General features: G+C 39.8%; 1 protein-coding gene across 1 annotated transcript; it reads right to left on the bottom strand.

Annotated features, from left to right (window-relative positions):
• Positions 1 to 11968: 11968 nt before the first annotated feature.
• On the bottom strand, positions 11969 to 23901 carry c8orf37.L (chromosome 8 open reading frame 37 L homeolog). The gene is made up of 6 exons (XM_018268169.2): positions 23701 to 23901; positions 21743 to 21839; positions 20113 to 20177; positions 17580 to 17645; positions 13936 to 14031; positions 11969 to 12614 (listed from the first exon to the last, which is right to left on the bottom strand). Exons 1-6 carry the CDS (start codon positions 23814 to 23816, stop codon positions 12455 to 12457), a joined length of 600 nt encoding a protein of 199 aa, XP_018123658.1. The 5' UTR covers positions 23817 to 23901; the 3' UTR covers positions 11969 to 12454.
• Positions 23902 to 24315: the final 414 nt, after the last annotated feature.

Genomic DNA, 24315 nt, shown 5'->3' with positions numbered 1-24315 from the left:
TCTCCACGTGTGTCTCTGCCCTAAAGGGCAATTCACCTTCATTAGCAAAACTGTAATAACACGTAAAAAAACACAGAAATTTGTTCAAACATTCATAACCTGGCACATTTTGTAATTAGGGGGTGTGCCCACAAAATGGGCGTGGTCAAACAAAAAAACTAAATCTTTTTGTCTCTCTATCTATTTCCAAAATGTTGGGAGGTATATAGAAGTGATATATTATTTCCCAAGAACAACAGGTTTAACTGACACAACAAAATGCGGCAGCAAATATGTGACTGGATACCCCTCCACTCTTCCCAATGACTTTTCCATGAGTTGTGTTTGAGCTGCGTGTGTAACATTCCTGGGAGTGCAGCAGTCGGACGGATCTGTTGAAATCATAAGACAATATTTGTGGTCATGCCGACAGAAGGAAGCCCGTGTGAGAAAACAAGAAATTCCCACATTGGGAGGGGAGCGGGGAGGCATAGTACAGCAATGACATGACTACATTCTGCTGGAGAGCTGCCTACAATATGGAATCTGAATGACGGAGGAAGTTCCCGGGCAGCACAAGCTCAGCTCCAGCTTTTGTTCTACAGGAAGGGAAAATACTGGGGAAGAGGGAAACGACCGATAGAGAAAAATTCGAAGAAATTCTAATTCTAAGAAACCATTTGCCCTGAAGTCAGTGGCAGAAATCAGTTCTCCTCCAGGGGTGGTTTGTCTTTAAAGGACAAGGAAAGTTAAACTAAAAAAGTAGTCTAGAAATGTTGTACATTATGTTCTGGGCTTCTGTACCAGCCCAAGGCAACCACATCCGTTTAGCAGTAAAGATATGTGCCTCCAAAGATGCCCCAGTAGCTCCCCATCTTCTTTTCTGCTGATTCACTGCACATGTTCTGTGCTGCTGTCACTTACTGAGCTTAGGGACCCACTCACAATATACAGTACACATAGAATAGAAATGTCACAATATAAGGCTGATTAGTAATTAATACAGATAATTACTACATGGCAGCACAGAGTGCAATTAGCATCAGAATTTAATAATCAGCCCTGTAGCATCAGCTTATATTACAGACAAACCTCATTTTCTGCTGGATAATTAGTGACGACCCCTAAGCTTAGCTTCTCAACAGCTGCTCAGAGCCCACTGAGCATGTGAGTGTCACAGACACTTTCCAAGATGGTGACCCCCTGTGACAAGTCTGAAGTCCTGGATCATTGCTGCTATTGACAAGCTGAAACTTTAGGCTGGTGCAATAAGTGCCCTATTCATTTTTATGGTTTAGTTCTCCTTTAAATTAACTGCTATAAAATGGCCTATTCTAAATAACTTTTCCATTGGCCTTCATTTTTTCTTTTTTGTAGTCTATAATAATTGATTTGCCTTCTTCTTCTGACTCTTTCCAGCTTTCAAATGGGGGTCACTGACCCCATCTAAAAAAACAAATGCTCAGTAAGGCTACACATTTATTGTTACTGCTACTTTTTATTACTCATCTTTCTATTCAGGCCTCTCCAGTTTGTAGTTTCAGTAATTCGGCTGCTAGGGTCCAGCAACCGATTACTGAAACTACAAACTGGAGAATAAATAGATTTGAATGACAATTTCCCCAAAAGCAGTTTTGGGCCACAAGCAGATGACAAGCCCTTCTGGCCCTTTAACTCTATGGAAACAATTTTGGGCCTGAGTAAGTGGGACTGCAAATGTCAGATTAAAAGTCAATTTTAAGGGCAACTTACCATTTAAAAAGAATGATTTAGAAGATTATAGAATAATGAAAAGAACAACAGTGCTTAAAGGGGTTGTTCACCTTTAAATTAAAGTTTACTATGATGTAGAGAGTGATATTCTGAGACAATTTGCAATTGGTTTTCATTTTTTATTATTTGTGGTTTTTGAGTTATTAAGCTTTTTATTCTGCAGCTCTCCAGTTTGCAATTTCAGCAATCTGATTGCTAGGGTCCAAATTATCCTAGCAACCATGCATTAGTTTGAATAAGAGACTGGAATATGAACAGGAGAGGCCTGAATAGAAAGAGCAATAATAAAAAGTAGCAATAACAATAAATGTGTAGCATTACAGAGCATTTTTATTTAGATGGGGTCAGTGACCCCCATTTGAAAGCTGGGAAGTGTTAGTAGAAGTAGGCAAATAATTCAATAGCTATAAAAAAAAAGAAAAAACAACGGCCAATTGAAAAGTTGCTTAGAATTAGCCATTTAAAGGATATTGCCAGAGAATTCTTTATTGTTGAGGAGCCCAGAAGAAAGCAATGCATGTGGATATGCCTGCGGGTGACCTTGTCTCTACTAGTTTGCATGTATTTATCTGTGCAATGACTTAGTTATTTCAACATTGGCATTTCATGGTTCCTCCTGTCTGACTAGAAAAACCAGATGCAATGTAAAAAGTTTTAGAACTATTTCCCGGCTCACCCCAAGCTCTATGGGATTCTAATCTACTGACAGGGTCTAGAGGAGCCAATCAGCCGTTAATTATGACTAATGTACGGCCAATGTATAATGAACTCTTTATTAATTCATTAGGTCGCACTAACTTGGACTATGAGCTATCTCCCATAACCCTGTATTCCCTCACTTGCTAAACACCATCCAACCCCTTCTTAAAGCTATCTAATGTATCAGCCTGTACCACTGATTCAGGGAGACAATTCCACATCTTCACAGCTCTCACTGTAACAAACCCCTTTCGGAATATTTAGGTGGAACCTCTTTTCTTCTAATCGGAATGGGTGACCTCGTGTCAGCTGGAAAGACCTACTGGTAAATAAAGCATTAGAGAGATTATTATATGCTCCCCTTATATATTTATACATAGTTATCATATCACCCCTTAAGCGTCTCTTCTCCAGCGTGAACATCCCCAATTTGGCCAGTCTTTCCTCATAGCTAAGATTTTCAATACCTTTCACCAGCTAAGTTGCCCTTCTCTGTACCCTCTCTAATACAATAATGTCCTGTTTGAGTGATGGAGACCAAAACTGTAAGGCATATTCTAGATGGGGCCTTACAAGTGCTCTATACAGTGGAAGAATGACCCCCTCCTCCCGTGACTCTATGCCCCTTTTACTCAATCACTCAGTGAAACAGAAAGATCTTAGAGAGGATCTGCTTACCTTGAATAATCTCTAAGAGGCTAATTTTAATTCCAGATTAAGTCTTTAATGAATACAATAAAAAGAAGTGGCACAAGGACAAAGGCCTGACGTACAGGAATTAAATACGGGTCCAAAATGAATGCGGCCTGATCAATTAGATTTAGATTTGTGCCTGTGGCTGAATACAAAACAACAAACACAGTTACAAAAACACAATAAAGAGTGATATGATCTGAATTACTGTACATACTGAAAGCTGGATCTCAAGGAATTGAATCACGATTGAGCTTGATGGAAAGAATTATATTCAAACATAATAATAATTTCTCAAATCGCAGCTTTCCTTGTGCCCAGGCCCGGACTGGCAATCTGTGGGTTCTGGCAAATGCCAGAGGGGCTGCTATAAGGTCCCATAGAAAGTCAGTATTTAGTGGGCTGGTGAGGGCTGTTTGGGCCTCTGTGTAGCTGAAATTCCAGGGCCTATTTTAATTCTCAGTCCGGACCTGCTTGTGCCCTCAAGTTGTTTGACATCAGCCCGTTTTTTTTTTTTGAAGGGCTGTTGGATCAAAACTGCTTTCCCTGTTTTCCAAATTAGAAAAACGGGGCAGGATTTCCTATGATTGACATGTCAACTGACCAATCGCTGACTGCCACGTCATAGCTCCACCCCTGACATCATGACCCACCCCCACCCTGAAGGGTTTCCACCTTTTCTGGCAAGAAATACCGGCCTTTCTATATATTTATCTTTTTCCCTGTTAAAGGACCAGTAACAGCAACCATTTTCTAAAAAAAATTCCTTAGTATGCTAAGAAAAAAAAGACGGCAACTCATATTAAACTTTAAAATCACTCTTTATTAAGAAATAACTTACCCACCCTAACGATCTCCCCCCCAACGCTCCCCTTAAGTGGGTCCAGAAATTTAAATACCTTGGCCTCCACATACAAACAAATCTATCAAAGTACATACAAGAGTACCTTGATCCCATAATCTCAAAACTTGAATCTGATCTACTGGTTTGGGCTAATCTCCCCCTATCTTTGTGGGGGAGAATAAACCTGATCAAGATGATCTATTTACCAAAATTTCTATACCACCTCCATAATACCCCCGTATACATTCCCAAATCAGTATTTAAAAAAATCAACCAATTGATACTTTCCTTTAAATGGAACCGTAAGGTACCGAGAATTGCCTGGAAGAAATTGACATCGGAGAGGGAGGATGGTGGACTCCCTTTACCCAACTTCCAGTTGTATTACGTAGCGGCCCAAGTGTATTACCTGCACTGGTGGTACCATCCGGACCCATATAACCCAAATATGGCGCTACATGCAAATATAATAGGGTCACTGGAAGGACTTAAAAATCTTCCCCATTGGAAAATTTTGGACGCAGGCAGTCTGCCATCCACCATTTCAACCCAAGTGTTGAAAATATATAAGAAAGGACCTATACGTCTAAACCCACTACCATTATGGGGCAACTCCAACCTACTTCACTTCCGAAACCTAGAGGACTTCCTATACTGGCCAAGGCAGTGCATTAAATACCTGGGCGTTCTTTTGCAAAACCGTACCTTCCCTTCACATACTGAACTTCAAGCCAAATGCACCTCTCAGAACCTCCCACTTTTTAGATATTTCTAAATTCGGCACACTTTTAAGGCCCAGTTTGGTACACTTTCTCCTGTCCTTGCCACAATGACAATTGAAGAGACCCTCATAGCTGAACAAACGGTAACGTTGGTGTCCAGGCTATACAGAAATCTTCTAGCCAGTGTCCCCCCTCCATTCCATACAGCTCAGGTACGATGGAAAACTAACATTCCAGAGCTGTCCCAGGATGACTGAGACGAGGCAACAGAAACTATGTATAAAAGCTTAATAGCAATAAGGGATAGACTGATACAATACAAGGTGTTCCATCAACTCTATACCACCCTGCTTAAACTAAAGGCAATGGGTAAGAAGGACAATGACTCCTGCCCCAGATGTGGAACTCCAGAAGCCAACTTTCTACACATGATCTGGTCTTGCCCAGTAATAAATGCTTACTGGTCGCAAGTAATGGCCTCGTTAGCGAACACACTAGAATTCCCATATATACTCTCCCCCATTGTCTCCTGGGTGTAGTGGAACACCTTGTACCCACTGTCTGTGCAAGATTATGGTTTAGAGCATTATTATTCTATGCTAAAAAATGTGTGATTATGCACTGGATGGGACCTACCCCTCCCACAAAAGACTCCTGGATTAACCTAGTTGATTCAACTATACCCAAAATAAGGCTTACCCATGATGCAAGAGGCACATTTCAAAAGATATGGAGTCCTTGGTGGGAAATGGGCCCGGGCGTGCAACCAAGAAATTATCATGCAACCGGATAATACATATGCTTACATACCCGTAATGACTTCTGATAATAACTTACCCTCAATCTATGCTGCACCATTTGAAAGCAAATAATTCAGGACCAGTGACACGTGTTTCAACTGTACACATGTTTATTGATATATTACTATAATTTTTTCTTTTTTGTAATGTTTATTACAGCAAATAAAACATAACCTTTAAAAAAAGAAATAACTCACCGAAACTCCACTTGCGCTCCTCTTCAAAAACGGCGACAGGGCGACGATCCATCGTGCGTCTTTCGATTTCTCCTCCCTGGCTATCTCCTATAAGGAAAGCAGGGAGGAGAAATGGAGCGCCGCGCGATGACTCGCCATCGCCTTTTCTGAAGAGGAGCTCAAGCGGAGTTTCGGTAAGTTATTTCTTAATAAAGACATAGCGACTTTAAAGTTTAATATGTGTTGGTGTCTTTTTTCTTAGCATACTAACGAAATTTAGAAAAAAACATTTTTTTGCTGTTATTGGTCCTTTAAAGTGGACCTGTCACCCAGACACCAAAATCTGTATAATAAAAGTCCTTTTCAAATTAAACATATTAAATCCAATTTCTATTTTTTATTAAAGCATTCATAGCTGTTGTAAGCTCATTTAAAAATCTCAGCTGTCAATCAAATATTGTCTGCCCTTCCTCTATGCCCGTGGCATAGAGGCGGGGCAGACAATTACTTTCACTTTCCATTCAGCACTTCCTAGATGTCAGTGCTCTCTACATATTCCCCTGTTCTCTTTACCATTTAATTGTGTAGCGAGGGCATGGGGATGGACACCGGGTCCCTTATTCTGGTGCACAAACAAGATTCTGAGATGATACAAGGCTCATCTTAATAACAGTGTCCACAAAATGGCTCCTACCTGCTTGTTATAATTATGAATTCCCAGACTAAAGGAAACAAGATTCAAATAATTTATATAGTGTAATTAAAGTTCATTTTGCTTGACTAATGTGATAAAATAGGATTTTGAATATTTTTTTTTGGGTGACGGGTCCCCTTTAATAACTTTGGGACCAACCATAATTTTTACCGGCCAGGTCGGTAAAATACAGGTGGCAACCCTACTGCCATGTCACAGACCCATCCCCTCCGCCCCCATTACATCAAGGCTCCACCCCCTTGCCCAGATTTCCACAGGACAGAAGGTGGCAACACTAGTAGTTACGTCCTGGGGTCATGTGGAAAGATCACCGGCACACAGGAGTTTGTTCAGCAGGGCAAGCCCTTGCAATTTTAATAATGCAGTGCAATGTTTCGGGGCACGCCCCTTTGTCAAGCGTCCTGGGGTCATTACAAATACTATTATAATCAGAAGGGGAAAAGTGTTTTCTTTTATAAGTTCCTGAAACCTTTAGTAACACTTGTGGTTGTGTAAAGAGCCATTCCCTGCTCTCATAAACTGATGGGAATGTCAGGCATGTTTGTTTCATAGTGTTGTATATGTGTATACTTCATACTTTGCACATCACTAACCATTCTGATCACATAAAGTAGTAAAAGAACAGATGAGCCGATGTTCTGCCCCTGACAGCAATCGTACGAAAGTTATGTCCGATCAAAGCTAGTGACAGTCTCCCACTGAAAATCATACGATCGGCAATACACGCAGAGATATTACCCGCACCCGACAGAAATCTTTTAACCTGTCCGACCGACCAAACAACTGATCTCCATGGTACAAAAAATGTCGGGACTCTCCACACACGGTCTGAAAATCATATGAATCCAGGATACGCACATTTGGATCATTGCGTCTATGGCCTTCTTAAACTGTTTCCCCTCTGGCAAAGAAATGCAGGCAGAGATACAGTCAATGGAAGCGGATTTGTGCGAATACACAAATGTATGTACTTTGGAGCTGAAATTCCCACGGTGTGAGCACAGATGTTGACGTGGCACCTCTCAGTGCATCTAACACATGGACTATATGGGGTATATTTATCAAAGAGTGAAGTTAGAGATCTCCACAGTCCTCTAGAGTGAAATTCTGCCACTCTCCATTCATTTCTATGGGATTTTTAATTAGTATTTATCAATAGGTGAAAGTTCGTCCTTTGATAAATACGCCTTTCAAAATCCCCTAGAAATGAATAGAGAGTGGTGGAATTTCACTCTAGAGGACTGTGGTGATCTCTAACTTCACTCTTTGATAAATGTACCCCTAAGGATGTGACTGTTTTGCACTTTTCAGCTCGTAAATGAACCTGGTTACTTGCTGATACAGCTCTGGCTGGAATTGAACTCAGAACTCAACTAAGCTAACCACTGTGCATCTGCTTTATAAATAATATATATATATATATATATATATATATATATATATATATATATATATATATATATATATATATACATACACACATACTGTATATGACAGCCATTCAATGACTCAGTTCATTCTCATACAGAAAACAAATCAGATGACTAACAGTTTCCATTACTGTGCTTTTTGCATAACTTGTCCCTTTACTAAGCTTTGCAGAAGGCTAAGGGCAGAGACATACAGTGGTGTGAAAAACTATTTGCCCCCTTCCTGATTTATTATTCTTTTGCATGTTTGTCACACAAAATGTTTCTGATCATCAAACACATTTAACTATTAGTCAAAGATAACACAAGTAAACACAAAATGCAGTTTTTTAAATGAGGGTTTTTATTATTTAGGGAGAAAAGAAATCCAAACCTGTGTGAAAAAGTAATTGCCCCCTGAACCTAATAACTGGTTGGGCCACCCTTAGCAGCAATAACTGCAATCAAGCGTTTGCGATAACTTGCAACGAGTCTTTTACAGCGCTCTGGAGGAATTTTGGCCCACTCATCTTTGCAGAATTGTTATAATTCAGCTTTATTTGAGGGTTTTCTAGCATGAAACGCCTTTTTAAGGTCATGCCACAACATCTCAATAGGATTCAGGTCAGGACTTTGACTAGGCCACTCCAAAGTCTTCATTTTGTTTTTCTTCAGCCATTCAGAGGTGGATTTGCTGGTGTGTTTTGGGTCATTGTCCTGCTGCAGCACCCAAGATCGCTTCAGCTTGAGTTGACGAACAGATGGCCGGACATTCTCCTTCAGGATTTTTTGGTAGACAGTAGAATTCATGGTTCCATCTATCACAGCAAGTCTTCCAGGTCCTGAAGCAGCAAAACAACCCCAGACCATCTCACTACCACCACCATATTTTACTGTTGGTATGATGTTCTTTTTCTGAAATGCTGTGTTACTTTTACGCCAGATGTAACGGGTCGCGCACCTTCCAAAAAGTTCAACTTTTGTCTCGTCGGTCCACAAGGTATTTTCCCAAAAGTCTTGGCAATCATTGAGATGTTTTTTAGCAAAATTGAGACGAGCCTTAATGTTCTTTTTGCTTAAAAGTGGTTTGCGCCTTGGAAATCTGCCATGCAGGCCGTTTTTGCCCAGTCTCTTTCTTATGGTGGAGTCGTGAACACTGACCTTAATTGAGGCAAGTGAGGCCTGCAGTTCTTTAGATGTTGTCCTGGGGTCTTTTGTGGCCTCTCGGATGAGTTGTCTCTGCGCTCTTGGGGTAATTTTGGTCGGCCGGCCACTCCTGGAAAGGTTCACCACTGTTCCATGTTTTTGCCATTTGTGGATAATGACTCTCACTGTGGTTCGCTGGAGTCCCAAAGCTTTAGAAATGGCTTTATAACCTTTGAAATTGAACTCAGGTGTGATAAACCACAGTTAAGTTATTTTTTAACAAGGGGGGCAATCACTTTTTCACACAGGCCCATGTAGATTTGGAGTTTTTTTTCTCCCTTAATAACGTAAACCTTCATTTAAAAACTGCATTTTGTGTTCAATTATGTTATCTTTGACTAATAGTTAATGTTTTTGATGAGCAGAAACATTTAAGTGTGACAAACATGCAAAAGAATAAGAAATCAGGACGGGGGCAAATAGTTTTTCACACCACTGTATGCTCAGATTCGGGGAGATTCAGTCACCCAGCGATAAATCACTTCTTCTTCGGAGCGACTAATCTCTCGGATCGTTTTGTTTTCCGAAGTTTCCTCCTGAGGCAACTTTGGAAACGAAGCGCACCGATTGCCATCCTGCCGCCGATTTACATTCTGGGAGGCAGTTCAGGGAGATTAGTCTCCCTGAAGAAGAGGAGATTTGTCGTTGGGCGACTAATCTCCCCGAATCTGAGCGTGTGTCTCTGCTCTAACACTTTAGTGGCTATTTTATGAGTCATGCCTCATTCCTTCTAGGAACTTAACACCATTTAACTGTTTACTGATCATTGCCTTTCATTGTGTGCTCTCCCTATGTCTGCATGGGTTTCCTCCGGGTACTCCAGCTTCCTCCCACACTCCAAAAACATACAGGCAGGTTAATTGGCTTTTGACTTAATTGATCATCGTATGCGTGAATGTGATAGGGACTGATAGATTGTAAGCTCCACTGGGGCAGGGACTGATGGCAATGATGTATGACTATATAAATGCCAGGAAATAAAACAGAAACTGATGGTTGTTTCAGACAGATCTAATAATCGTGCTGCTCAGCTCAGCTGATCTAATAAGTGTTCCTGCATTTAATTAATGGGAATTTAATAGAGGTCTCCAGTAATAAGTAATTTGCAAAAGAATTTCTTCTAATTATTCAAATGCACTGTAATGACTGCTGCTCATAAACAATGAAACAAATGTTTGTGCTTGTATGTAACCTGGCAATCTTCTAAATATATATATATATATATATATATATATATATATATATATATATATATATATATATATATATATATATATATATATATATATATATTCACAGACCAAAAGGCGCACACCGTTTACTTCGGTACATACCTGGGTGCCTGCCGAGTTTAGGTATGTATATGTATGCAGAAAGGCGGCACTCACAGGGTTTTTAGTCAAAAATAAAAAGTTCTTTATTAAATCTCTGAGATTTAATAAAGAACTTTTTATTTTTGACTAAAAACCCTGTGAGTGCCGCCTTTCTGCATACATATATATATATATATATATATATATATAGTGAATAAAGTACCCCCTCTTGTAAAATATATGGATATTATAAGTTACCGAGGAGTTTCATGACCATATAAATATGTTTTTATACAGGTCATGGAACTCCGAGGTAACTTCTAATATCCTCATATTTTACAACTGGGGGTACTTTATTTATTATAATACACAAGTTTCAGTGAGTCATGTGACAGAAATGACATCAGAACTCACCGTTTATAACTGATGACATCAGAACTCACCGTTTATAAGGATATAATTTGCAAGATATTCATGGCTTTTGTGTATTATATATATATATATATATATATATATATATATATATATATATATATATATATATATATATATATATATATATATATATAAACTTCAGTCTTCTTTTCTGCTACCACTGCTGTGGTATATGCCATAAAGTGCTAGGAAATATAAAATGGAGAGTAAAATACATTTGCTTATCGGTGGTTAAAGCCATAATTCTGATTTCTTTACTCAGATTAGCTGCTGATGCTTTAAATTATCACTAGTGCCTCCCTACAGAAAGGGAAAAGTAGTAAATGAGAAATATAACTCAAAGAAGTAGGTTAGAAATGCTGCACATTATATTTTAGGGTTCTCTACCAGCCCAATGCTACTACACATGCTCTGTGCTGCTGTCACTTACTGAGCTTAGGGACCCACTCACAATATACACTGTACATAACCAATACAAAATTCACTATACAAAACAGTTTTTTAATGAATTCTTATTTACATTAAATGACAGCATAGAAAGCACTGTGTTCTGCATCTGAATCATTCATCAGCCCTGTACCATCAGCTTACACCTACAGCTAACATTCTCGTAATGTCCCATAAAGCAACAGTAACACCAAAAAATGAAAGTGTTTTAAGTAATACAAATAGAATGCTCTGCACTGGTAAAACTGATGTGTTTGCTTCAGAAACACTATTATTGTTTATATAAATAAGGGGGCAGCCATTCAAAGCAGAAAAGGCTCAGGTTACACAGCAGATAAGCTCTGTAGAACACAATGGTGTTATCTGTTATCCACGATTTAGGGCTAGTCCACACGGGGAGATAGCCACGCGTTTGCGGTCGCGGCGACAAAGCGCCACGCCAGTCGCCGCGACCGGCGCAGGCGACAGTTTTGTATGGGCGCCTATGTAAAAACGCCTGTGCTAACCACACGAGGCGATGCGCTTTTCAACAGTCGCCTGAAAATGCCTCGCCAGGCTTTTTCAGGCGACTGTTGAAAAGCGCATCGCCTCGTGTGGTTAGCACAGGCGTTTTTACATAGGCGCCCATACAAAACTGTCGCCTGCGCCGGTCGCGGCGACTGGTGCGGCGCTTTGTCGCCGCGACCGCAAACGCGTGGCTATCTCCCCGTGTGGAATAGCCCTTAACCTGTGCCATATAGGCTTTTTTTTACACAGCAGCTTGTTTATATGAACTATAGTAGAGTTTCTGAAGCAAACACATCAGTGTTACCAGTGCAGGGCAACACTACATGATATTTTCATTATTTTAAAACACTTTCGGCTGGGTGGCAACCCTACTGGTATGCAAGACACAGTCTAACAACATTCAAGATGTGGATAATTTTGTAGACATGTATCATGATGCTGCAGACCCTCAGAGCTGGTACAGTAATTTCCGTTTATAAGATACAGCAATTCTAAGCCATATTCTTTTTCGAGCTTTAGTTCAAACATTAGCACAAACTCACCATATCACCATAGACATGAGCAGAAATCAAGGGCAAAGTATTTGCAGCTGTTTTTTGCTAATGTGCTAACATACCATCCTATACTTTTGATTTGGTGTTCAATTAAACTCTAAAGCCATATGGTTGGGAAGCATTCAGCCGTCTCTGGGTGGGCACATACACGCTGATAACACTTTCCCTGGGGAAGCCAGTAATCATTTCGAGTGCTTGCCACACACCCACCGGAGCTGTGAGTATGTTGTGATGTTAGTTAGTTCCTGAACGGATTTCCAGCTGCACTGACAAGCATAGGCTCGTGCTCCTTTCTTCCTTTTCAGCTTAGGTTGCAACTTGCTGAGGTCAGGCATGCTATTCCTGTAGAAAGTCAAATGCCAAATGATAAGACAGCTCAACACATGGCGGTAACATACAGAACAGATAATGACTTTCTGAATTGTAATCGCTTTATATTTTGAGTACAGGAAATTAACAGCCCTTGAACTTGTCTTACATTATGCCATGTCACCAACTCTGCCTTTTATCCACTATTTATGAACTATTTCACATTTACAAACATTATTAATCAACTAACCACACTTTACCTGCTCACTAACAATGTTCCTTAGAATATTTAGGAATATATTGACAGGTTTAATGCAACAACCCAGGTCTATTAAAGGGGTTGATCACCTTTCAGTTAAATTTTAGTATGATGTAAAGAGGGATATTCTGAGACAATTTGCAATTAGTTTTAATTTTTTATTAGTTGTGTTTTTTGAGTTATTACACTTTTTATTCAGCAGCTCTCCATTTTGCAATTTCAGCAATTTGGTTGCTAGGGTCCAAATTACCCTGGCAACCATGCATTGATTTGAATAAGAGACAGAAATATGAATAGGAGAGGCCTCAATAGAAAAATTAGTAATAAAAAGTAGCAATAACAATTAATGTGTAGCTTTACAGAGCATTTGTTTTTTTAGATGGGGTCAGTGACCCCTATTTGAAATTGGGGAAGAGTGAGAAAAAGGCTAATAAACTAAAAATTATAAAAAATAAATAAAGAAAAATGAGACCAATTGAAAAGTTGCTTAGAATGGGCCATTCTATAACATACTAAAAGTTAACTTAAAGGTGCACCACCCCTTTTAACCTGTATCAACCAATCACATATACCAGACTAGTAAATGGTAACAATAAGGCAAATGTTGGATATTACTCGCTAAAGGTGGCCATAGACGTAGAGATCCGCTCCTTTGGCGATGTCGCCAAACAAGTGGATCTCCCCCTAGGGCCAAACCATCAGATCATAATGGATCTGATACGGGTGGTCGCATAGACGCATAGATGCGGCCGCGTTCCAATGGGATTTTTTTTAACATGCCCGATCGAGATCTGGCCCACTTTCGGCCACACAAAACACTTGCACAAAATCCTTGATAAAGGTCCAAATGTGGACAGAAAAGTTGGTATGCACAGTGAAATAAATAATTATTAACTAGAAATACTGGAGTGCTTATCTTCTTCATCGCTATTCATCACATTTTGATATAGCACCCATTTGTTCAAGTCATAGTGCGGATACACACCTGGACTGTATATATATATATATATATATATATATATATATATATATATATATATATATATATATATATAAAAATATATAGAGCGGCATGTGATCACAGTGTAATCGTACCTGAAAAAGAGGTAGTCGCACGATTCATCCCACTGCCTGTCATCGAATATCATTACGGTAAAGTCACAGGCAGTGCAGCGTAGTTGGTCACAAGCTCTGGAAATAAAATTATATTATTTGATCCAATATCACCAAGAAAAGTTCTTATTCTTTGGGCTAAAATTCTCAATAAAATCAATTAGATCAATACAATTAAAGGTGCTCTTTTGAGCACCATTCTTAGGTACTAGATATATTTAGGTGCTGAGCACCAAAGGATTAGTGCAATGCTGTTACCCCAGGGCTAAATTCCCTATTCAGGGTTTAAAGTGGACCTGTCATTTACACATAAAAAGCTGTATAACAAAATTGTTTGCAAATTAAACATGGAACCCATATTGTCTTTTTCATTTAAGCATCCATACCTGTTATAAAGGTGTTTAAATATCTGTCAATGAAATATTACCTGCCCTGCCGCTATGTCTGAGGCATAGAGGTGGGTCAGTCACTTCCATTCAGCAGGTCACTGCTCTCCCCACATTCCCCTCCCCCCTCCACACACTATATGTTATAATTGTGTAGGACAATGTGTATGGGCATTAGGTGCCCCATTTGGGTGCATACACAAGATTTGGGGTGATACGCAACCTGTCTTAATAACAGTGTCCACAAAATGGTTCCTGCCTGCGTGCTGTCATTGTGTAATTCCAAGACTGAAGGAAACAAAATTTAAATCATACATGTAGTGTAGTTTTATTTTATTCAACTAACATGATAAAAAATTATTCGGAATTATTTCTTAGGGTGACTGGTTCCATTTAATTCCCTATGCAGGAGGTTCATATAGTCAAGAGCCTACAGTGTGTGTGATGTTTATTCACTTAGGACAGCTCCCAGATTATTCTGCAGCTCCCCCCTCCTATGAATGTAGACTCCTGATAGAGATCCAATACTAACCTTAAAACACTAAACTAAAAAAGGGAAAAGTACTGAGTATCTGGTCAATGCTGGATTGCAAGGGTATTATTCAGATCACAGGTAGTTCATATAACCTCACAACCGCAGCATAATAAATAGCTATGGCACATTAAATAAAATATCAAATTGAATGTGCTTGAAAGATGAACCTAATAAATAATATCTATAGCCCATGCATGCCCAGACCAGATGGCAGCTACAGGAACAAATACAAACATTTTAAAATACTGTGTGAACAACCATCCCTGTTCTGGCCAAGAAAATAGAGCCAGTTGTAGTACATACATTGGGGAGTATTTAGCACTATTTGTATAATGTTGAAGTTATGGCTTTTGGGAAGTCCCTCTGTTCTAGACAAGTCCTAGAATCCATCACTTCAGCATGAAACAAGGTGATGAAGAGGCTGAATGAGCCTGAGGAGAAGGTGGGGAAATGGTTGCTTTAGTTTTAAAGGTACAGTAACATCAAAAAATGAAAGTGTTTAAAAGTAGTAAAAATATAATGCAGTGTTGCCCTGCACTGGTAAAACTGCTGAGTTTGCTGCAGAAACACTACTATTGTTTATATAAATAAGCTGCTGTGTAGCAATGGGGGCAGCCATTCAAAGGAGGAAAGGCTCAGGTTACACAGCAGATAAGCTCTGTAGAACATAATGGTGTTATCTGTTATCCACTATTTAACCTGTGCCATATAGCCTTTTTTCAATTGCTACACAGCAGCTTGTTTATATGAACTATAGTAGTGTTTCTGAAGCAAACACATCAGTTTTACCAGTGCAGGGCAACACTAAATGATATTTTCATTACTGTAAAACACTTTCATTTTTGGTGTTACTGTTCCTTTAAGTGCTGAATCTTCTAATTACACAAGGCTAATACAATAGCACCATCTTCTGATGGTTATACAATTTTGCACTGTACCTATTCACAGGTGTGCAGGCTAGTCATGTCCTCACCGATTACAGATAAAATGTAATACAAAGTAGCATGTACGTGTCTTTATATAACGGCATATGCAGTTCAGAGGCTTAATATGGGATTTATTCTACATGCTCCCCATAGACATAAGATGCTTCTAGATTGTAATGAATAGTGACACTGCACAAAGAGGACGAGTGAGTCATTCTCCTTACGTAAGCAAGCAATGTGCTACATAAGGGAAAATATACCCACTATAAAAAAAATAGAGCATTTACTTTGCAGTTCAAATACAACATTGTTAAAAGGCTTCTATTCTATTATATTTTGTCTCTTTTAGGCGAGAGATTTGAGCTACCATTTCAGACATTAAGGGGCAGATTTATTAAGGGTCGAATTGAAAAATGGAATTTTACAATTTTTTTATGGTCAAAACTGTCAAATTCAACTAGGGAATTATATAAAATCAATTCGAGTTTTTTTTTTTTTAAAAAAATCGAATTCAATTTTCGAGATATGGGAGAGGTCCAATGACCAATTTCAAAATGTTTGCAGCTTTCCTGACATATGAGGCTTTTTCAGAGAAAAAACTCGAATCGAGTTTGGTCGAATTCGAGTTGAGCCTCTTTTGTAAAAGTAACAGCCTCTAGACGCCTCCTATAGCCTTTGATGAGTGTCTGGATTCTGGATGGTGGTATTTTGACCATTCGTCCATACAAAATCTCTCCAGGTAAGTTAAATTTGATGGCTGCCGAGCATGGACAGCCTGCTTCAAATCATCCCATAGATTTTCCATGATATTCAAGTCGGGAGACTGTGACGGCCATTGCAGAATATTGTACTTCTCCCTCTGCATAAATGACTTTGATTTCCAAGTGTGTTTAGGGTCATTGTTTTGTTGGAATATCCAATCCCTGTGTAACTTCTACTTTGTGACTGATGTTTGAACATTTTCCTAAAGAATTTGTTGCTATCGGGTTGAATTCATCCGACCCTCGACTTTAACAAGGGCCCCAGTCCCTGAACTAGTCACACAGCCCCACAGCATGATGGAACCTCCACCAAATTTGACAGTAGGTAGCAGGTGTTTTTCTTGGAATGCAATGTTCTTCTTCCGCCATGCAAAGCGCTTTTTGTTATGACCAAATACATTTTTGTCTATGTCGTTTGTTCCAAAATGACTCTGGCTTGTCTAAATGAGCTTTTGCATACTACAAGCGACTCTGTTTGTGGAGTGAGTGCAGAAAGGGCTTCTTTCTCATCACCCTGCCATACAGATGTTCTTTGTGCAGATTGTGCTGAAATGTAGAACGATGTACAGATACACCATCTGCAGCAAGATGTTCTTGCAGGTCTTTGGAGGTGATCTTTGGGTTGTCTGTAACCACTCACAATCCTCCGCATATCCCGCTCCTGTATTTTTCTTAGCCTGCCAGACCTGGGTTTTACAGCAACTGTGCCTGTGGCCTTCCATTTCCTGATTACATTCCTTACAGATAAAACTGACAGTTTAAACCTCTGAGATAGCTTTTCGTAGCCTTCCCCTAAACCATGATACTGAACAATCTTTGTTTTCAGAACTTTTGAGAGTTGCTTTGAGGATCCCATGCTGTCACTCTTCAAAGGAGAGTCAAACAGAAGCACAACAACTTATACATATACACACATATATATATATATATATATATATATATATATATATATATATATATATATATACACACACACAAATTGATACTGCTCTGTTGGAATTTTAAATGCAAAACATACCTTTCCGATATACTTGTGCCAATTCCAAATGGAATACTGCTTCCAGCAACATATACAGGGCCACATCTATGGAAACAAAAACAAAGCAATACAAAACAAATGAATCAACCATAAGCAATTATGTCCCAAGCCAAAGAGGTAACCTCTTGAGAGTAGCAATTCTTGATAAAAACCTACCTAGAGTAAATGTCGTGGAGGGAATTCTGGGACCAACATATTCAACACTACTTATAAAATTGCTTTTTTTCTCATTGATTGGTGGAAACGGACACGAATAAGGGTTGCTCTGAAGTAGTATTATAACACAAAGGGTTAGAACAAAACTAAGATTCACCCTAGAAACAGATAAATGTGAAGCCTCAAACTCACCCTTTCATCATGTTAAAGGGGTCGTTCACCTTCTAACACATGTTTTTTTTAGTTCAGTTGGTTTCAGATTGTTCAACAAAAATAAAGACATTATAATTATTTTCTATTTTCTATGTGTGACTGTTTTTCTAATATTGAAGTATAAGTCAAATGTTAAACCTTTCTAAAGCAGTTGGGGTAGGGGGGTGCAGAATCTCGAAACTGTTCTAAATTTATACATTTAGTGGATACATTTCTTATCTTTGTCCCTGCTGAGCAGAATCCCTGAGTTTCATTAAAAGCAGCTGTTAGTTGCTTATACTCCAGAGATGCTGCGGAGAAATGTATCGAAACAAAATGTTGCACTTTATTTCTGGTGAACAATCTAAAAACAACTCAACTGAAAAATTGTTTGGAAGGTGAACAACCTCTTTAATGGTATCTCATGATGGTATCGTTTAAGACAGAGTTTACCACACTAAGGGACAGTGGATGGGGCCCAGTTTTGAAATCCCAAGAAAATTGATGCAAATGCTTATCTGCATGGAATGATATTAAAGGAGAAGAAAAGTCAGCATTTACTTGGGGGTGCACCCCCCAAGTAACATTTGAAGAAAGAAGAATCCAGAGGAGGATCGCTCTGTGGTGCTCGCTGGAAGAACCCTGTGCCGGTGCAGTTTTCTGCTTATAGGAGAACCAGGCAGGGGTTTCAGGTAAGTATATACAATTACTTGGGGGTTCCTAACTTTTGGCACCCCCAAGTAAATATGCATTTTCTTTTCCTTTAAAGGAATTGTTCAGTGTAAAAATAAAAACTGCGTAAATAGATAGGCTGTGCAAAATAAAAAATGTTTCTAATGTAGTTAGTTAGCCAAAAATGTAATGTATAAAGGCTGGAGTGATTTGATGTATAACATGTCAGTCAGATCACTACTTCCTGCTTTTCAGCTCTCTTGGTTTACACTGACTGGTTACCCTGGTTACCAGGCAGTAACCAATCAGAGACTTGAGGGGGGGCCACATGGATCGTATCTGTTGCTTTTGAATCTGAGCTGAATGCTGAGGATCAATTGCAAACTCACTGAACAGTTATGTCCCATGTGGCCCCGCTTCAAGTCGCTGACTAACTCAAGAGTTATAGAGCTGAAAAGCAGGAAGTTGGATTCTGGCTGTTTTATTAGACATCTGTTCACTCCAGCCTTTATATATTACATTTTTGGCTAACTAACTATATTAGAAACATTTTTTATTTTACACAGCCTATCTATTTACACATTTTTTATTTTCACACTGAACTATTCCTTTAAGGGAAACACTTATTAACTGTACTAAACACTCTTGTAACTCCCTTTAAAATTACAGTGTTTTCATTTATCTGTAACTGTGCTAAAAGAGACACTGGCAATAACCAAATGCTGAACTACAAGAGTGGCATAAATGTAATTACCTTTAAAGAAGAAGGAAAGTTACAGAGGCATTTTATTGCCAATAGATTAGCTGCAATAGTGCAAGCTAGAATGTCACAAGTCACAAGTAGTAATGCGACTCCCTAAACCCACCTGGTCACAAGTAGTAATGCGACCCCCTAAACCCACCTGGTCACAAGTAGTAATGCGACCCCCTAAACCCACCTGGTCACAAGTAGTAATGCGACTCCCTAAACCCACCTGGTCACAAGTAGTAATGCGACCCCCTAAACCCACCTGGTCACAAGTAGTAATGCGACTCCCTAAACCCACCTGGTCACAAGTAGTAATGCGACTCCCTAAACCCACCTGGTCACAAGTAGTAATGCGACCCCCTAAACCCACCTGGTCACAAGTAGTAATGTGACCCCCTAAACCCACCTGGTCACAAGTAGTAATGCGACTCCCTAAACCCACCTGGTCACAAGTAGTAATGCGACCCCCTAAACCCACCTGGTCACATGTAGTAATGCGACCCCCTAAACCCACCTGGTCACAAGTAGTAATGCGACTCCCTAAACCCACCTGGTCACAAGTAGTAATGCGACCCCCTAAACCCACCTGGTCACAAGTAGTAATGCGACTCCCTAAACCCACCTGGTCACAAGTAGTAATGCGACTCCCTAAACCCACCTAGTCACAAGTAGTAATGGGACATATTTCTGGTAATATTTCTAACTGCTGTTGCTTCCATCATGTCACTGTAAAACAAAACTTACTTTTTAGAATGAATTTGATAGGATGATCTGCATGCAGGTTGGTTCCGTGGTCTTGACTTTTGAGCCTGATATAAATACAGATAAAATATATGTAAAGTGGCAAATATTAGTTGCATGTTTAATAGAAGCGGATGTTAAAATACATATGATGACATCAAAACTACAGTACCTCAAAACAAACTGGCTCTGTAGACTTCCTGCTGGGATACATAGCTGTAGCCTGTGTCTTGGGCTTACAGATAATGAGCTTTTATTATAAACTGTATTAAATGCTGAAGAGTTATTTGATTTGACTACTACTACCACATTTTCTCAGGAAGATGGAAAATTAAATCATGTTTAGTTTCACTGTTTGCCCTGTTAAAGGAGAAACAAACCCTTAATTAAAAAAACCCTACCCCCCTACCCTACATAGATCCCCCTCCCTCCTCCCCCCCAGCCTAGCTGCTACCATGGGAAAATACCCCTAACTCTTTACTTAACCCTCCGTGCAGATTCTGTCCAGCGGATTTCACCAACGCCATCTTTAGCCGCTTCGGTAATCCTCGGAATGAGACCAGTGATTCGCAGTTCTCGGAAGACAGAAAATTGCTCCAACTGCGCATGCGCCACTCCACTGGTCTCATTCCAAAAATTACCAAAGAGAAGAAAATGGCGCCCGTGAACTCCGCCGGACTGAATAGAAAGATGAATAATAAAAAGTAGCTATAACAATAAATGTGTAGCCTTACAGAGCATTTGTTTTTAGATGGGGTCAGTGACCCCCATTTGAAAGCTGGAAAGAGTCTGAAGAAGAAGGCAAATAATTAAAAAAACTAGAAAAAATTAAGACCAATGGAAAAGTTGCTTAGAATGAGCAACTCTATTACATACTAAAAGTGAAAGTGAAGGTAAACCACCACTTTAAGCAGGTGCCTACACTAGAACTTGCATTTCTAATGTACAAAGAAGAGACATTTAATCCCAACAAAAATAACCATTGGTGGCCAATGTGTCCTAGACAAGTTAAAAAAAAACATTGGTGGTCAGGCCCCCATAAAAGTTAAAAAAAAATACTGGATGCCAGGCCCCCCATATAAGTAAAAAAAAAAACAAAAAAAGACTTAGGTAGTCAGCCTTCCCTCCCAAGTTAAATAAAAACAAAAAACTTTGGTCCCCCCCCCCCACAAGTTAAAAAACAAACCATGGTCGTCAGAGCCTCCATAAAACTTACTCCAGGTCATTTGCCTCCTCAGAAGGTGATCTTCTTTGCTTTCCTCAGCGACGGCAGCTTCTTCGGCATGTTCTGCTACAATGCTTGGCCCGGCTCATACAAAAAGTGCAGTATGGCCCCCCCCCATTGAATTTGAAATACACCAGGCCCAGGACAACTGCTCCCTCCCCCTGTGCCCCCTGATGGCACACTCCAAAAGGCTCCTAGCACAAGTGGAAATGTTTGTGATATTTGTAAAATGAAGCACTTTAAGAAACACAGATACTGGAGTGTGGACCACCTTAATTTGATGTATTATACCTTTTGATTCTTGATACCCAGCTATAATTAAATGCAGCTTTTAGATTCTTCATATTATATATACACAGACATATCTGTATGTGCTTGTAAACTAATTGAATAATTGTTGGAACTTACCTTGGTCTCGTCGTGGCAGGAAATTTTAAGAATATCCTCAATCAAGTCATCAACACTGTCACCTATTGTTGAAGCTTTCACTGGTGCATCTTCTATTCTGCAACATTACAGAAATGATATACATAAGGAAATAGGAGATCTTTAGAGTGATATGGTCCAGTTTGTACTCTATAAGTATGTTATATAGTTAATGTGCATCGCTGCACTGGTTTAAGTGTTGTAGGACCTGAAAGGACTAGCAACTGATAAATGACGAAATAAACACAGGCTAATGTTGGAAAGGCACAGAACAATAGGACTATGATTGAATTGGCTTGAACTCCCATGCTTTAATGAGCAGTTTGGATGTGACAATATTATGTATTAGGAGTAAAATTGTATCTGTACAAGTCAGCTGCCAACTAATGTCTGATCAAGGGTTGGTTTGATTATTGATTCGTTAGGTGCCAGATCCCATTGGCTGAGGGACATTGGGTAGTGGATATAGTTAATGAGCCCTCCATATAATCTAGAATTGGCCCAAAGCAGGTAAAGATCAGCAATCTCTGCCAATATTAATGTTGTGTTCCCCTGAAACCTTCTCTAATTCAATTACATTTCATACTGCCCCCCCCCAATAAAGAAAACCAAAGGGCACAAGGGCCCAGGGATGAACTTTGTGGTTATTTTCTTTCATTTTAGGCTGCTCCTCCCTGGGTTGCCAGGTTGGCAGATTTCCAGCCAAATTGGGCCACTAATTTAAAAACAGGCAGGTTTTGAAAGTACAAACTAGCCAAGGTACGGATTTGGGTTACTTTTTGAGCCTTTGGCTGGTCTGTACTTTGGAAACCAGCCAAAGGTTTTTTTTGCCCAAATGTGCCAAGCCTGTGTCTCCCAAAGCATCTTGGGTAATGTAGTTTTTGTTTAACAATTTGTCACCTGCCAAGTTTAATGGAAGACTACTATACCCAGGATGCAACGGGACTGACTTGTGTAGTAGTCGGGAGTTACCAGATTTAGTGCTCTGTATCCCAGTCTCCCCTTATTTTTCTGGTGACTCTCCTCAATTTCAGATAATTTTGGGGAAAAAATCAGCTGGCCACCAATATCTCTAGAGGTTGACCTGTTTCACCAATATTTATTGAAATTTAGGGATGCACCGGAACCAGGATTCGGTTCGACAATTTTCAGCAGGATTCGGATTCGGCCGAATCCTTGTGCCTGGCCGAACCGAATCCTTAAAATCATGATTTTCATCACAAATCAAGGAAGTAAAACATTTTTTATCCGCACAGTTTGTGTGCGGTTCTCTTTTTCCTCCCCCTCACTGATTTGCATATGCAAATTAGGGTTCAGATTCAGTTCTGTATTCTGCCGAAAAAGTGCACTTGGTGCATCCCTATTGAAATCGTATATGTATTATGGCCTTATGGGGTACCTATACCTCCTGGGCCTCCCTCTCTAGTTACACCCCTGGTCAAGGGGCAAATCTGTCCCATTTTGCTTCATTGAGAAATCTGCACAACAATGAAATGGTTTATTTTCACATAAATTCATTTATTTTTTTTCGACTATTTTTTACACTGTACATATTGTGCTATGTTTGGGCTACATTTGAAGTGGCTAGTTTTGGGCTGTTTTCTTTTTTTTTTTTTAGCTGACTTTGGCTGGTTTTGAAAATTAGTCCTGGCAACCCTGGTTCCTCCGCTTTGAGCAACAAGCACAGCCAATAGGGCCGCATATTTGCGTTAAACAGGGGCAGGAAGTTGAGAGCAGCAATTTTAGCGCAATGAGATGAGTGCAAGGGCTAATCCCTCTGAAACACATTAGATTTCCCTGAGCTGTGTGTATGGGCTCAGTAGGTAACGCGGGTATTTGATACTTTCCAGCGCCCCATCCCCATATAATGTTTCAGCAGCGCCTGCACCTCAAACTGATACACAAGACAATACACGTCAATGGCGCGCCCTAAATCGAACCTTTTGCGCTCCCCGCCGCCTCCTCCCTTCCCGCGGCCAGACGCTGAATGCATCCTGGGGGCGCAGTATTTGCGTTCCACCTCATCCAGAAGTCGGTCCAGATCATCTTCCGCCATGTTGCCCCGAACGCACAACCCCCGTTGCTAGGAAACGCGTAACTATGTACGGGAGCCGGCTGCGGTCAAAACTTCTATTCCATGTTCTGTGAAAGCTTGAGTGGCGCGGTTTAGTGGGCAGAGAGGGTGTGAGACTGGCCACTGGGCAGAGAGAAGTCCACCTATAAGCACTAAGCAAATGTTTCTTTTACCAGGGCACTAGAGACACGTTACCAGGCAGTACGAGTTAATAAAATCCTATTACACATGCCCATACCTCCCAACATTTCAAAAGAGCGGATTGCCAAGTTAATTTTCAAAACTAGCAGAGAGGCACTTCAAAAGTAGCCCAAAATAGCACAATATGTGCAGTGGGGAAATAAAGTCTTAAACAAATAAATGAATATATGTGAAAATACGCCTTTTTCAAATTCTCACTGATTTGCAAATTTTTCCATTAAAAAATGGGACAGATTTGTAACTAAGGCCTAATACACATACAATTTCAATAAATATCGGT

This window comes from Xenopus laevis, chromosome 6L (genome assembly GCF_017654675.1).
Source record: "Xenopus laevis strain J_2021 chromosome 6L, Xenopus_laevis_v10.1, whole genome shotgun sequence".
Classification (NCBI taxonomy): Eukaryota; Metazoa; Chordata; class Amphibia; order Anura; family Pipidae; genus Xenopus; species Xenopus laevis.
Note: the sequence above shows the minus strand (reverse complement) of the source record. Positions and strands in the feature narration are given on the sequence as shown.

Bases quoted from the DNA above. Each gene is read 5' to 3' on its own strand.
- c8orf37.L (XM_018268169.2), bottom strand. From the start codon at position 23,816: ATGGCGGAAGATGATCTGGACCGACTTCTGGATGAGGTGGAACGCAAA. The intron at 17,646-20,112 runs GTAAGTTTTGTT...TTGTTTCCATAG, and splicing joins TATCAAATTCATTCTAAAAA to ATGTGGCCCTGTATATGTTG. The intron at 12,615-13,935 runs GTACGATTACAC...GACTTTCTACAG, and splicing joins TGCGACTACCTCTTTTTCAG to GAATAGCATGCCTGACCTCA.